The 16,082-nt window shown below is 36.9% G+C and overlaps 2 protein-coding genes across 3 annotated transcripts in view; both read right to left on the bottom strand.

The window, feature by feature from the left end:
- Positions 1–3,833, bottom strand: part of LOC108674006 (probable nuclear transport factor 2) — a 10,745-nt gene extending 6,912 nt beyond the window's left edge. The window contains exon 1 of one of the 2 annotated variants that reach the window (XM_047881174.1): positions 3,589–3,833. In XM_047881174.1, the coding sequence (XP_047737130.1) occupies positions 3,589–3,699 (111 nt within the window). In that variant the 5' untranslated portion in view covers positions 3,700–3,833. The remainder of the gene's footprint in view (positions 1–3,588) is intronic. The other variant, XM_018161902.2, reaches the window with a different exon arrangement.
- A 2,364-nt stretch (positions 3,834–6,197) lies between these two features.
- LOC108674007 (nucleolar MIF4G domain-containing protein 1 homolog) lies at positions 6,198–11,512 on the bottom strand. Its single transcript, XM_018161903.2, has 5 exons — positions 9,553–11,512; positions 8,940–9,098; positions 8,595–8,786; positions 8,167–8,343; positions 6,198–7,708 (listed from the first exon to the last, which is right to left on the bottom strand). Exons 1-5 carry the CDS (start codon positions 11,422–11,424, stop codon positions 6,806–6,808), a joined length of 3,303 nt encoding a protein of 1,100 aa, XP_018017392.1. The 5' UTR covers positions 11,425–11,512; the 3' UTR covers positions 6,198–6,805.
- Positions 11,513–16,082: the final 4,570 nt, after the last annotated feature.

Genomic DNA, 16,082 nt, shown 5'->3' with positions numbered 1-16,082 from the left:
ATAACATTGCACAGTATAACAACATAACATAACATATCATGACATAGCACAGTATAACAACATGACACATTATAACATTGCAAAGTATAACAACATAACATAACACATTATAACATTGCACAGTAAAACAACATAACATAACACATCATAACATAGCACAGTATAACCACATGACATAACACATCACATTATAATGCAACATAATATATTGTATTATATTATGTTCTGTTGTCCTGTGTTCTGTTGTGTTTTAACTTTTTATGTTGTGATGTATTCTATTATATTAGGTTGTGTTATAATATGATCTGATATAGTATCATGTGTTATGTTATGTTGTGTTACAATGTGTTGTATCATGTTTGATTGTGTTATAATTTTTGATGCTATATTATGATGTGCTATAATGTGCTGGGTTGAGTTATGATGTCTTTATGTTATATTGTGTTACAGTGCATTGAGTTACGTAATGTTGTTACATTATGTTGTGTTGTAATATGTTGTGCCACTGTGCAGAAAGTGGATGAATATTTCAAGATCTTTGGCGATGCTTCAGTAGCCAAATTTTCGCCTTCAGAAGATCTTGCTGACACATTTAGATTGAAATTCTTGCATTTAATGTATTTCTCAGTCTTCGGCCAACTATTTAGAAAAAAGTAAGGTTTCCGGTGCGTTGGATGGAATACGATGCAGCGAAGCTTGTCCGGAAATCAGTTGCGATGAGTTCCCGCAAAAAATGTAAACAAAGTTTTTTCGATTGCGTAGTTTCGGTCACATTAGAGCGGTCAGACTGCTTTATTACATGTTCAGTTGACACTTGCTGTACAATCGGACTGTTTTTAGGGTAAAATTAGTTATTTGGGGTAACACGTGCATGCAACCTTGTAACTAAGTTCGTGGCTTGTGAATAGTTTGTCATTACTCAGCGTAAATGGCTTTTCATTAACACGTTGGCCGCGATGTGCGCCATATATGTACACGCTGTACTTCTCATAATCGCGATGTGTACACATGTGGTACATTCATATGAAAAATACATATTTTTATAAAATCTTATTACTCTTTCAAATTTAAAATTTCAATTTGCAATTAAATAGGCATGTTAGGGAATGCTTTGAAGTCAACTACTGCTTAGAGAAATAGTTTTATTTTCAAATGCAAGTAATACAAAAATTATGAAATTTGTGTCCATTGATGCTGTCTCTTATACACATCTAGATGTGTATAAGAGACAGGTATTAGCCTATAGTAAAGGCTAGTCAGTGAAGACTAAAGAGGACAAGGACTAAATGTAAATTACTTTCAGTTGAATTGGTGGCTAATGCAGTAATGCCTAAACTCTGAAGGCTTAACTCTATGGGAAAACATTTATACATTTATTTCTGTGCCTTTCAAAATCCTCATCACCTCATGATTTTCTGTTAATAGGTATATTTTTTTGGGATTTTACACATTACTTTTAAAATATTATATCATTTTTTGTATGAATTATATTACAACAAACTTTAATGTTTATTTTGTACAGATTACAGTGCAAATTTGCTTTTTTTTCTCTGCTTGTTTTTCATGAAAATAATAAAACTAAAACAGCTGGCTTATCCAGGCTCCAGCTTGACAACTTACTAAAGGCATTTGTGATTGTGAAATTGTAAGTGAGACAAAAATGACTATGATAATGAAGAATTTTACTAGTTCCTTAAGGCTTAAACCCTTTTGCCCTAACTAGAAAATAGGGCAGAAGCCAACCTGTGATTAGGGCAAACACACCCATGAATTTAGCCCATGGTCAGGAAGATGTGCCAGGTGTGCAGGAATTTATATTATCATTTCAACAACCTGCGTGGTGTGCTGTACTATGCCGGTAAAAAAATGTGCCGTGCGCCGTACTTATAGAAAGCTAAAATAGTTTAAATATGGACACGTGGCAACGCAAATTACGTAATCACATTGACCGTACATACAAGTGTATCCGCATTGTGTTGTGGTTGGTGGTTGGATATGAGTTAACTAGATTGCTCACGCGTCAACTCAGGACTCAGGTTCTAAGTGTCAGCACAGTACTGAATAAGTGAATATTCATTCATAGATCACAATTCAATTGGACATGAATTACAGGACTAAAGAAGGCAACATGGCTTTAGATGTGCCATTGGTGCCTTCTAATGAATGACTGGACTGGTTGCAGCCCATGGTCAGGAAGATGTGCCAGGTGCGCGGGAATTTATTTTGTCATTTTAACGACCTGCGCGGTGCGCCGTACTACGTTGGTAAAAAAATGCGCTGTGCGCCGTACTTTAGAAAGCTAAAATAGTTTTACTATTTTAGTCGACAATATACGCGAGTATATTGACTACTACGCGAGTCGAACTGACAATAATAAAATGTGAGACATGTCCAGGTTACTTCTGACTCTTCCGGTTGTCCGCCTTGTCGGATACGGAACGTACGGTAATCGTAAACTGCGGCTGTTATACATACGAAATGTAAACAGACGGTGTTCAGTGTTGCCATATGACTTTGGAGAAAATTTCTTCTAAAATAAAGATGGCCGGGATTGCGCGAACACGTGCACGAAGATAATCAATTTTCATTACATTGCGCCAACTGTGCACAGCAATAGCTTAAAAAAGTAAAAATGCACGGAAAAATTCACCAAAAACATACATCATCCTGAGTGTGGTGATCATTGGGCATCAGCTAAACCGATCGTAAATCGCGTGCGCTTGTGTTGATCATTAGGCATTGGCCGCTTTGATCGCAAAGAGCGAGCATCGGTGTTGATCATAGTGGCAAAGCAGAGTTTTTTTAGACTCTTTCTCAAGTTCATTTTTGAGTCCTATAAGTAGACCAGTGAAGTATCTTGGATACCAGAATTATCATACATAAGAAATCTTAAAATCTTGAGTAAATGAGGAAATTAAAAATGAACTGATTCTAAAAAATCCCTGGTTTGTCACTGTAGTGTTGATCATCGGGCATCGGCTATATAGATCCTAAAGCACGTGTGTTTGTGACAATCGCCAGGCATCAATCGTAAAGTACGTGTGCCACAGTGCCTGTGTCAATCATGCAGCATTGGCGAGGGTTACACTTCCATTTTTAGCAAGCATATTGGCAACTTTCTTCCATGGCGTACTGGCGTACATCCCAGAACGAACCTCCGACGTACACGCTGCACCTTCCTGACCAGTGACCATGGTTAAAGCATTGTTGGAATTAATCTCACAATATGCCAAATTTAGTCACACACACTCACACAGTGTCAGAATTCAGAGATTTAGTAGATTTAGAATTTTAAAGGCTTTTAAATAAATATGGCAATAGTTTGTGACGTTTCATCATTGCTGGCGCCATGACGGCCATGTTGTGTGACGCTTCAATGTTTAGAAGATCCGCATTCCTGAAGTGTTTTTGTATCAAAGATTCAAAGTATTGGTCAATGTCATCATTTCTTGTATGAACGTAATAAATAAAATTTCTTGCACCTCTTAATGTGCAACAATCAAAGGGTCATAGTCAACAAGATTGGCATTGCAGTGTAAAAAACTGACATTTTACAATAATTGACAAGCTAATGATTAATGAACTCACGTGATAAAAGTTAGCAAGTTTTTCTCTCCCAGTTCGGTCTCCGTCAAATATGGCGTAGTACTGTTTGACAAAAGTTTCACCAATTTGTAAATATTGGGGGTTGAGCGTCATCTTGGCTAGAATAGAATTGAATAAAATGAAGAAAAATATTATTAAACTGTGTTATTTCAGCGCCACAACAGTTCAAAAACGCACCGACAGCTCCCGACGACGTTCGTGCTTAAACAAATGTATACGCCTTAAACGTATGAGACGAATACTAAATTCAGTAAATGTCAAAAAGACAACTATACGAGCTGCATATTATAGCGCAGAAATTCAAACATTCGTCTCTATGAGTTTATAAATAGTCTCAAAAACATTCAGTGCATAAATTTTTTATGCCATGAATAGAATATTCCATGCTTAGAAAACCTTTATTCATGCTAATCTCTATGAACATAACAGTGATGCTGGCGCTGAGCCGGTCTCGTGGCCGGTGTCCAAATTCAGTGAGCATAAAATATCTCCCAAACTAATGAACGTATCTCGTTGAAACTTGATACACGTATTCATTAGGACCTAACGATGATGTTTAGCTGGTGAACATTTTTAGAATTTCACCTTAATTTGTGAGTTACAGTGGGGGGAAATAAATATTCGTACACATGAAAAATCGTATTTTAATGTATGTAAGTACACAAACTTAACAGGTAGCTCTATATGTTGCATTGTTTATGTTGCATTGAGATTTAATTTATTTTGATAGTATTTTTGAATACTATGCGTCTCTATACATAATTTAAATCACTTTTCCTGTTAAGTTTGTGTACTTACATACATTAAAATACGATTTTTCAAGTGTACGAATATTCATTTCCCCCACTGTATGTGACAATATGTGCCGAAATTTGCAGTGAGCATGACATTTCTTCTAAATTTCTATGCAGATTTGAACAAAACTTCGTATGTGAATACCTAACCTTCCAACGGTGATGTTTAGCTAGTTACAATTTTTTCTACTTTGACCTCGTTTGCAAGTTATACGGCCTTTACATTACTCTTGGCCAATGCAAGTTTAAAAATCGGCCTGATAAATGCCGGGCGTTTCTCCGAATTACTCGCAAACGAAGGCAAAATCGAAAAAAAATTGTCACGAGCTAAGCATCACCGTTGGAAGGTTAGGTATTCACATACGAAGTATCGTTCAAATCTGTTCAGTATTTTAGGAGAAATTCAGTGCTCACTGCTAATTTAAGCACGAATTACTGTTAAATCACGAATGAGGTACAAGTGAAAAAAAAAAACTCGCAAAAGAAGGCAAAATCTAAAAAATTGTCACGAGCTAAACATCACCGTTAGGAGGTTAGGTTTCTACATGCATAGTTTGGTTCAAATCTGTAAAGTAGTTTAGAAGAAATGTCATGCTCACTCCAAATTTCGGCACGCCTTGTCATATAAGGATGATATAACTCACGAATTAAGGTGAAATTCCGAAAATATTCACGAGATAAACATCACCATGGGGCAAGGCATTCCACGTCTGAACATATATTTCTCCATAGCTTTATCTAGCTTGTTCTTGAACGCGTTCATACGCGCTAACGACGTAATCGGGGGAGGCTGTTCCATGTCGGTGATTTGAAGCGAGAAGAAAGGTCGCGTGGAGAAGTTGCAGCGCAGTTTTTTTAGTTTATAGTCGTGGCCCCCTGTTGTTAGTTCTTGTTTCAAATTCTAGTAATCCTTCGGGGACCTTGTATAAACCATGAGTATACGTGTATACTTCAATAAGGTCCCCACGCCGACGTCGATAACTGAGGCTTGGGAGCTTCATAATCTTTCTTCATAGGACTTGACCTTCAAGCCTGGAATTTTTGTTTGACGTCTTTGAACATTTTCTATTAAATTTTTGTCCTTTTCCAAATCTCGGTGACCACACAACGTTTCCAAACTCTAGATTCGGGCGCCCGACAGCAACAAACGACAGCTTCATCGCTTCTGCATCTCGTATGAGCGTCTGATTAGTCCAAGAAGTTTGTTGGATGTGTTAGCTTGCGTATGAACATGCTTGAAAATTTTCAGCTCCTTGTCGACATGAACTCCGAAATCAGTTTCCACAACATTGCTCGAGCCATTCAGTTTAAAAACGAAATGCAATTCTGATGAAATTTGTTATGAATCATTTGTACTCATTATTCTTAGTTAGCTTATCCCCATGAAGTAATAATGCAGTAGTTTGACCCCATTTCCTTACTCAATTCGTATTCTCTCGTTTGTTTGTGGATATTAATTTGTTAAATAATATAAAAACGTATCGCGGAATAATTTTGATTTGCTCCTGGAAATACTCCTTCTTAGTCTTCTGTGCTCAAGTGTGCACTGGAACGATTAATGAATTTCTTCAACAATTAAGTAACGAACTAATTGAGCGCTTCCATCACATGAAAAATCCAGTTATTTTCAACATTTTCATAGACCTTGCTCGTCCGCCTTTTCAACGAACAATTCAACAACGCACTGGTAGCGTACGCAGCCGAATGACTTCGGCTCACCTATAATTCCAACATTTGCAAAAGAATCGAAAGGAAGCATCCCAAACTAAATTGTCTTGGGACCGAGAAAAAATTCCATCAAGTTGATATTCTAATACTGAATTAAATCTACGGATTTGGAAAAATACAAATTAAGGCAATTAATATCCGATTAATGCAGTACGTACAACGGAAAATAATACATCGTGACATTTAAATAGTATCAAATTCATGCATCGCATAATTTGAGTGAAAAAAAATCCCTTGCAAAATGAAATGAAAAAGAATAACCCAAACTTCAGACAAATATAGAAGAAAAAGTCAAACTTTTTGACTGGAAAAATAATTTTGAAAAAATCGATGGTATAAATTTCACAGTTAAAAATAACAGTACCGGTAACGTTGATGCTGGTTAAATCTGTAAAAAAATGCTGAAGTGCTGACAAATAAAAGGTAAAATGCACCAATGACAATTTTTCTCGTCTTGGTGAATCGCATCACTCACTAGGCTCAATATCAGGGCGAAGAATGAAATAAGAATATCTCATTGCAAGTTTACATCCTTTACCTCTATGAAGGATCCATATTTAGTTTTTCAAAGACAGGCATGGTATTTAGAATAAATTAAACATCCAGCAAAATTATTAGCCGTGCTTCAGAATTCTAATTTCAGTGCTCAAGTTGACTGGAAACTGTGTGTTCCAGTCTTACAGAAGTGCTCCCATGTCACTGCTGAGCAGATCAATAACTCTTTCTACACGCTGTCTGCACCGCGTGTCCAACTCACCACTCTCACACTTAGGCATGATGAACACTTGAATGAAAAGTTTGAACTGCAATCTCAAAGGCTGCAATTTTTTCGAAAGGAACAATTTTTTGAACGCGTCATAACTGACATGGTCTCCCTCTTCATGCTTGAATAACTGACAGAAAACATCTTCTAGAAATCCAACGATCTTTTGATTCGTTTCAGCAAACGGCAAAGTTTTGAGAACTGATAGATTAAGAGCATCCTCCTTCACGATTTGCAAGATAAACTTGGCCATGTTTTTGAGTTCTTTAGACTTGATGGCATCAATGTCGGATAACTTGTCCCATAATGCGTGCTGTAACAATCTCTTGTATTTGTGTTCATTGTCACACATTCGACTGCTTAAAATGGCATAGAAGGACTTATAAACGCGCATTTTCTGAACACAATACAACATTACATCAAAAATAAGCTTTTCTTGTGATGGTGCCAAACTTAGCTCCTTGAGTTTTATGATGGCCTCTTCAACACTATCTGACCCAACAGTGAGGGCGAAGAGAATATTGATTTTTGGTGGTCTTGTAATCCGCATACTCTCGGCCATTTTCATGAATTCAGCAGAGAACTTCGTCTCTGTGGAGAGAGACTTTGCGGCATTAGCATGATCAGAAGGTTTGTAAGCTTGCATAAGAGATCCACCGGTCCATGCAGAGCCAACAATCCACCAGCGCCCACGAGTCTCGGAATGCAGCAAATCGTCAAGCGTAACGCGCAGCGCCGTCACCTTCAGATCACCGCCGACGTAGGACTTGAGAAGCTTGCGCAGGTGCTCCGTGTACGTGGGGTCGTAGTCAGGCATCTAGGGATATTAAGCGCAACTTTAATCTTTCAAGTGTGAATTATTAAATGAACAGCGTTTCAACTATGCTCCAAATTATTCATTTGTGTTGAAAAAAATGTAAATTATTTTGAAGCCACCAGTGAATCAGTTCAGGAAGTCATTGAAGAACGTTTGTATTGATGATCATAATTGTATGAGCAAAATGTTGCTTGTTCGATCTTCCTTTGCTGTCGTACTTGCCCAGAAAATACATAATGACGGGCGACTAGTTTGTCAAACACTAACCAGGGCCGCTACACAACATAAAGTCATTGTTAGTGTAATAACTACGCAAATCAGTGACGAGAAATAAGCCTGAGCTCTCACTATCTAAATAATGTTCGATTAGCTAGCACCCTCGAATCAAATTTAATGATTAACAAGAATTTTTTTTAAATGTTTATATTTATGCAAGAAAATTAAAAGCCATCAGTTACCTTGGACTCATTGTTGTTCTTGATAGCTCTAAGCATTGTGTTCAGGAGCTGTAGCTGAGGAATATTGGAAGAAGAACCCTCTCGCTGAACAGCCACAATAAAATCCTTCAGAGAGAGCGGGTCCTCTTTACGCAGCAAGAAACCAACACTGTTCATCACAAGAATCATCTGGTCTACCTGCAAGATAATAAAATATATATATCATGAATCTCGAGTTAAAATACCCCCTCAAAAAATAGAACAGTAATTTCAGATGAAGAGAAGTAAAATAACAGAAAAGCCTATAGCTCATTGCAGCTATGATAATTTTTATCTAAAAAAAAGACACATTATTGAGAATAAACATTAAATTTAATCAAAATGCTTAGTAGACGTTAGTAGCAGTAGTGTACTCATGAAATTATGTGATAGTTTGATAGGTAACTAACTGAATGGGCAGTCAATTGAGAGGTGAGCTTCTTGAGGATATCATAGATCAGTGCAGAGTGCAGGAGACCAAAGCTGAAGAGGTGGCACACAAACATCACGTAGTTGCGCAGTCGAGCACTGCTTGCCTCAGCTCCCTTCTGCATCTCCTCGTGCCAGCTTACAACAAAGTCAGTCAAGATGTGGGCACCAATCTGTTGGAAACAAAATCATAGAGCTTTTAAATATTAAGTTATATTTATTTTAAATGAATTAATTATCTATGTAGGTATATGTACTCCAAGAGATAGAATGCACTGCACTAATCAGTATAATGATTTATGTATGGAATAAATTGCAAAAAATACCTCTTCAGCCACATTGGAAGCAACGGCAGCCAGCAAAACTGCACACTCCTGGCAGTGGCGGTCCAGAGTGAGCATCTCACTTGCCAGCTCAGCCAGCAACAGCTCAGAAAACACCACATTCAGCAAATGCCTTGGATGATTTCCATACAGTGAGCAAACCTACAAAAAAAAAACTTTATAAACAAACATACTACATAAAATAAAACAATTTTATATGTACCAGAACTGAATACAATTCCAAAGAATTTTTTTCAATTACATTTGATATGCACAGACAATTGGTAAGAATTTTTTGTTTTGCTTCCAAATGAACAACAATGAGAATTCATTTAAGGTTTTTCGTGATCAAATTGAAGTTTAATTTTCAGTTAATATGGGTTAAAGCTACAAGCATCGTACTAGACAATCTATTCAACATTCACCTGCATATTTATTGGTTAGTCAAGGCATGTGTTAAGGAATAAAAAACAAATTATACTCAGCATTTTCATGATTACACAATAATCATTAAATAAGGCTTTGTAGACATTTAAGGATGTGAGGAATGTTGAAAGGCATCATACAGTAATATTACTTTGAAGATTTTTGGACAAGAGAACGAGTTTTTTCTCACCATAGTGACAGTTCCAGCTAGATTCACTTCAGCCAGTCTGTTGAGTCTACCTCGGAGCTGAGTACGGACCCGTTTTATGGCATCATCTCTCAACTGTTCCTGCAAAGTTTCATCATGCTTGCGCTGTTCAGGAGTCAAGTAGCTAGACACTTTGGTGCCTGTGTTTTCTTCAATGACATTTCCTTCTGAGTCGCGCAGACGGCCATATATGTCTTCTGCCTCACAAACCTTTGGCTTCACAACTTGGCAGTTGTCATCAGTTTCCAGGTTACTTTCTTCAACAAAATCCTCATCATCTCCAGAGTCATCACTGTCTGTGAATTCAGCTTCCATATGAACATCATCATCACTTGAACCACCAACACCATCTTCAAAACCTTCCAACATGTCAGAGAAGTCACAATTGCTAATCTCTGATCCAGTATCTTCATCAGAATCACTATAATCACTGCGCACATCATTTCCAGAGTATTGACTTTCCTCAGAATTTAATTCGCCATCAGAACTGTCCCTTTCTATACTACCTGTACCAAAATTGCTCACATCAGAATTGTTGAAGTCCAATGCATCCACATTCAAAGTCTCATTGTGAAAATTTTTGCAAGACTTTTTCTTACCTGCATAACAAAATGAAGCTCTCATTTGAATATCTTCCTTGGTATCAGAATACTTTGGTTTCTTGCACTTTTTCAAAGCTTTTTCACCTTTAGCCAAAGAAACCTCATTTACAGTATCACAAAATAGAGGTGCATTATCATCTAGAACAGTAAAGCCAGCTTCTTTGATGATTGGAGGAATGAATCTGACAGCATTTTTTCCTAAATCAAATGAAACACTTAGTCTCCCATTTTTTTTGAACTTCTTTGCCTTGGTATTAATGATTGGCTTCAAAGAAGAGGGAGATGAAGTAGCAATTAGGTATGTTGAACCATTGCTTAGGTTTAAGGCTGACTTTCCAAGATTTGATTTATTTTCAGAGCACAATGATATGTTTTTCTTGGTAATTTTTTGTCTATCATGTTCACAATATTTTCCAATTTTGGCCTCTGGTTCCAGCTCATGAGCTTCTTCAATGTCTGGCTGTCTTTTCCATTTCTTTGACTTGACAATATCAGGTTGAGCTGTGGTTGCAAGAGAGCTGGCATGTTCACAAGCTACTTTACTTGTTTCAACAAAAATTGTATTTTTTGGCAGTTCAAGTTTAGGCTTATTTTTTGCCTTGCAATGAAGCTGAGGTGGTAATAGCGGTTTCTCAGATAACATGTCTGCTTCACTTGGTTCTGATTCTAATGTGTCAAACAAGTCACCAATGTCTGCACCAAAAAGATTGCGAAACATGTTGTTGCTCTCCTTTTGACGAGAGTTAAACTGTAGCTGCCGCTGTAGGTATTTTATTTCCTTGTCATCATTTTCAATTCCAGCATTCAGCTCTTCTAGCCTCTTAGTATCCTTTATCCCTTTTCCATTTTTCTTCCCACTTTTTTTACCGGATGAAACCAATGAATCTTTTTGTTTATTACTTTTTGCAGGGCTTCTGTCAGAATTGACAGAGGAGCTTTGAATTTCATTATCAATGAACTGTTGAAGAGCTGCCATTCTGGCATCTAAGTTGTGGCCAAAAATGGGTCCATTTGCTTGCAACTTTTTGTGTGATTTTTCTTGCTTTTTAATTGGATTATTTCCCATTTGTTTGATAAAGCCTGGTTTGGTTTCATTTGTGCCATCATTTTTCTTGCTAAAAGATGGACCAACCTTATCAATATGTCCTTTCTTAAGGTTTGCCATTTGCGATTTTTGTTTCTTCTTCTTTTTTTCAAGCTTTCTGGTGGCTTTCCTGGAAATCTCTGGTGTTAATGTGTTAGGAGCTCCCATGGCTATGACAGTGATTTATGTCTACCTGCAAAATAATAGTAATAATATGAAAAAATCTGGAAAAACAGTTTTTAGCAGTTAAGACACTAGAAAATCAGTCTGAAAACATTATCAAAGATTGAAAAAGCAATTATTTATTAAATTATAGTGTTTACCCACAATTTCTGAATAAATTATGCCTGGTATTCCAAATTGCCTTGTAAGTTCTATCCCATATTCATCATCATAGCTGCATGGTGGCATCATCAGCATCAAGTAGCATTTTTAATCTTCATCTTCAACATGAACTCTCACACACAGGATAGGAAATTTCCTATTTATTTTGGAAATTTTCCAGGCTTTAAGTTACAAAATTTTCAATACATTTAGGATCTTGCACCTGGCAGCCAATTAGGCAATTTAATTAATAATTCTATAAAAGTTAATTGAAAGAGCAGGGATCTTGCAGTCCCACAAAATGGTAGGGAAGCACTAGTTGAGCCCCAAAATGTATATTTTGTCAGGTGCAACCTGGGACAAGAGCTTTCTTTTCATTTTTAGAACTGCCCTGATTGGAAATTTCACTATCCTGACAAACTTACTAAATTTTCATGCCTGCACAGAAATTGACAGAAGTAAGCTTTAGCACACAATGAATTTGGAAGGATTACCGTACCTAAATCCCTTCACAGAAATGTTAAATTTTTAAAAATTAACTTAAGGTTGCGATTGAGAACCACAAGCCCTCAGGCAGGCTTGGCTGCATCCCTATGAGAATCTATCACAACGTCATTATAACTCCGCTTGTAAATGAGATATCAATCTGAATTTTGTCATACTTATCCAGCTATTTATTTACAATTTCTCCAGGGCAACAAAAAATATGTAAATTTTGTATAGCATGAGTTATGATAGAGGAATAGGTTGTACATAGATCAATGGATGGATACTATGCAATTTACCCAATTTTTTGAGACATAAAGAAGGAGTACTACTATTTACTTTCTATTGATTGGTATTAAAGACACATCTCAATTGACATCTATTTTGTCGACATTTTCTAACAAAAAATTTTTCATTACTGCTAAATTGTAGATTTCGCATTTTCTTTGGAAGCTGCAGTTTTCAAGGAGTTGCCAGGGAACGAATGCAGGGAAACACACATCGTAAATTACCAGCCTGCCACTCTTGTGGTATTAAAAAATTAAAAAATTTTAATTTTATAATTAAAATTTAAAAAATTTTAATTAAGCTTTTAATTAAGAGCTATTAAGCTTTTAATTAAGAAAATTTTAATTTTTGGACACAGCTTGGAACAAGCATTGTGTATCTAATTCCAAGCTGTGTCAGAATTAGTTTTTATGTGTCTAAAACCATTGCTTAACTTAATCATCTATTAATTTATTTACCACTTGAAATCAGCAAATACAAGTATACTTAAAGGATTCCAAACATATTCACAGGACTTATTTAAAAGTCTCAAACCATAATATTCTTTCTACACAAACAGTTTATCACTATTTGGTAGAGCGAGGTCAACCATCAACTTTGCAACATTTTTCGATGTTCTCACTGAGTGATGTGCACTGTCTCTCTTTGGATCTTAACATTTTTCCCACCAGACGGCCCAGCAATGTAGAATTCCAGAGGGGTAATATATTAACTGGTAAACATATCAAATCGGAAAGCAGGACCCAAAAATCTGGAACATCCAGCACACTTCCACTTTCAGTCCATCATCATCACTGATGAGTCTCTGCAAGATGGCACAGCTGTTTAATTGAAAAAAAAAAGCGCTTGCATCTTCACAGTAACAAGAATCAAATCAACACTTGAACGCGACCAACGTACTGTCACAGGGATCCAATCATCGCTAGAATGTGTGCAACGTGACAGCCACTGGAATCCAATCAGCGATAGTAAGCTAGAAGGGACCGCCTCAAATGCACACAATGTTAAGGCACTGATGCTAACTTAATGTGTAATGCTACAATTCTTATTTCAAGAGCGTAATACAAATAGTGTAGTTATGTGATTATTGATGGAAATCGCAAAGAATAACATCTTCACTATGTACACTGGCTCACAAATACATGAAAAACTGCCTATGATTCAATCCACAAATACAAAACTGACCACCGATGCAATCAGCTGAGACATACAATCTAATTTCGTTGCAATCAGCTGAACGAAAAATGTAAACAAAGAAGGTAGCAGGAATACCAACCGTACCGGCAACCAATGTGAAACCGACATCAATATAGTCATGTGAAAAAATGAAAGATACGAATTCTTCTATATTAAAAATTTATCAGTAACTGACATTCAACAGAAATCAGAATGGTTTAATAACCTTCATAAATATTATACATGCATGCAGAATCAATCGTGTGCAACAGTGGCGGGAATCTAATGATGGTTAGTGGTTAGTTCTCATTATGCAATCGGTGGGTGAGGTAACTACAGAACATAACTGCAGATATAGCTCCCGAACTTCGAGACAATAATTGAATGAAAACTTTACGTGATATATTGTGAGCCTTCTAAAGTTTAAATAATGAAGAAATCACAAGGTTCACAGAATCTAAAGGTTTGAATGCTAAATTTTTTTACTTTCGAGTACTCTATTGACTATTGAGTGATTTGAGTCTATTCTAGTCAGTCAACTGTGAAGTGTCATGTTGTTTGTTGTGCATTACCTTTTCTTCGAGAAGTTTCTCCAACTGCCGATGAGTTTCTCCTCAATTTGAAAGCTGAGGTAACAATTAGGTGCCATAAATGTTTTTTATATTTAATTTGAAACTATTATGTTGGGAGTAAATAGTATTTCTTTCTGTAGATCCATCTCTCTTGCTCATCTGTGAGTGATGCACGCAATGAACAATCTTTCATGGGATCTTCTCTGTGTTGCCTGACTTGACGTTCACGGTTCATATGATCATAGCTACCATAACCAAAGCCAATTTCTGACGGCCTGCAAACCTGTTTCTAGTTGCCTGGAACATTTTTTTTAAGGCGGAATGCTTTTTATGTAAACCACAAATTTTAGAATTCCAGCCTGCAGCCCAGACCTAGTGTTTGGGCAATAGTATGGCACGCAATTGTATGATGTCACTATTTCAACCATCAACAAATGCATGGAACTAAGACAAAGCTTAATATAAAGGAAAAAAGTTGAGAAGTGTCAGAATTACCCACGATGTCGGAATATACCGCGTTTACACTTTACCCTACCGAAAACATACCGGTACATCATCCTGTGGTAGTAGGGCCTACTACCACACTCAGGATGATGTATGTTTTTGGTGAATTTTCCCGCGCATTTTGACTTTTTTTAAGCCATTGCTGCACACAGTTGGCGCAATGTAATGAAAATTGTTTCTCTTCGCGCAATCCCAGCCATCAATTCTACGCTGCCCAAGAGCAGTTTGTGGAGGAACAGACATAATACTCAGTACAGTATGTCTTCAATTATCTTTCAACAATATACGATTTTTCTTAATACGGAAATTTGATGAATGAGAAATCTAGAACTTTATTTTAGATGAAATTTTCTCCAAATTCATATGGCAACACTGAACACCGTATGTTTACATTTTGTATGTATAATAGCCGCAGTTTATGATTACCGTACATTCCGTATCCGACAAGCGGAAGAGTCAGAAGTAACCCGGACATGTCTTACATTTTATTATTGTTAGTTCGACTCGCGTAGTTGATATAAGCTTTGATCTTTGATGACCAACGAAATATAACTTTTTAATAGGGAGACTTCATGTTTATTATACTACAAGTAATGATCTTTATTTAATTAGAGCCATATTGAAATGTTTTTTTTTTGAAGCCCGCTTCTAGATCATTAATGTTTTTATATACATCCTCGTATTGTTAGGGATGCTCGCCGCTTCCACCAGATCTTAAAATGTAAAAGTTTAATAGATACAGCTTTGTATGAATAATGCCATTCAATATCGTTAGCTACATTAAATTGAGGGTGAAGCATGGGAATGGCAACTTACACCAGGATACTTTACTTGTCTACTTATAGGACTCAAAAATGAACTTGAGGGAGAGTCTAAAAAACTCTCTGCTTTGCCACTATGGGGAGAGTCTAAAAAAATCCACTGTGCAGAGAGTGAACGAAGATTTAAAGACCTACGGCGACGCATTATCGGCAAAATTTTCGCCTTCAGAAGATCTTGCCGACACATTTAGATTGAAATTCTTGCATTTAATATATTTCTCAGTCTTCAGCCAACTATTTAGAAAAAAAGTAAGGTTTCCGGTACGTTGGATGGATTACGATGCCAGGCTGTAGAGTAGGGCCTTCCAGCTCGAGATATCAGCGTCTTATCAAGCTCTCCATCAGCCACATCGACCTGAAATCGGCGTCCATGGCCGATCATAAACTATGGCTCAGGCAGCTATGACTGATCATAAACTATAGATTGCTCGATCAGCCCCGCTGTCACCGCGCCCATCTTCAGCTTGTTTGATTGCTTGTACCTGTCACCCGATCATAATGTGCATACGTCTGGCAAGCCCAATGCTACTGCTGAAAAAACTTGTCAATCTATTGTGTTCTAACGTGATCTAATGTGTTCTAATGCGATCTATTGTGTTCTAACGTGATCTATTGTGTTCTAACGTGATCTATTGTGTTCTAACGTGATCTATTG

The sequence above is a fragment of the Hyalella azteca genome, unplaced genomic scaffold (genome assembly GCF_000764305.2).
Source record: "Hyalella azteca isolate HAZT.00-mixed unplaced genomic scaffold, Hazt_2.0.2 contig7226, whole genome shotgun sequence".
Taxonomy (NCBI): Eukaryota; Metazoa; Arthropoda; class Malacostraca; order Amphipoda; family Hyalellidae; genus Hyalella; species Hyalella azteca.
The sequence above is the reverse complement of the archived record's forward strand: the minus strand, read 5'-3'. Positions and strand labels throughout refer to the sequence as shown.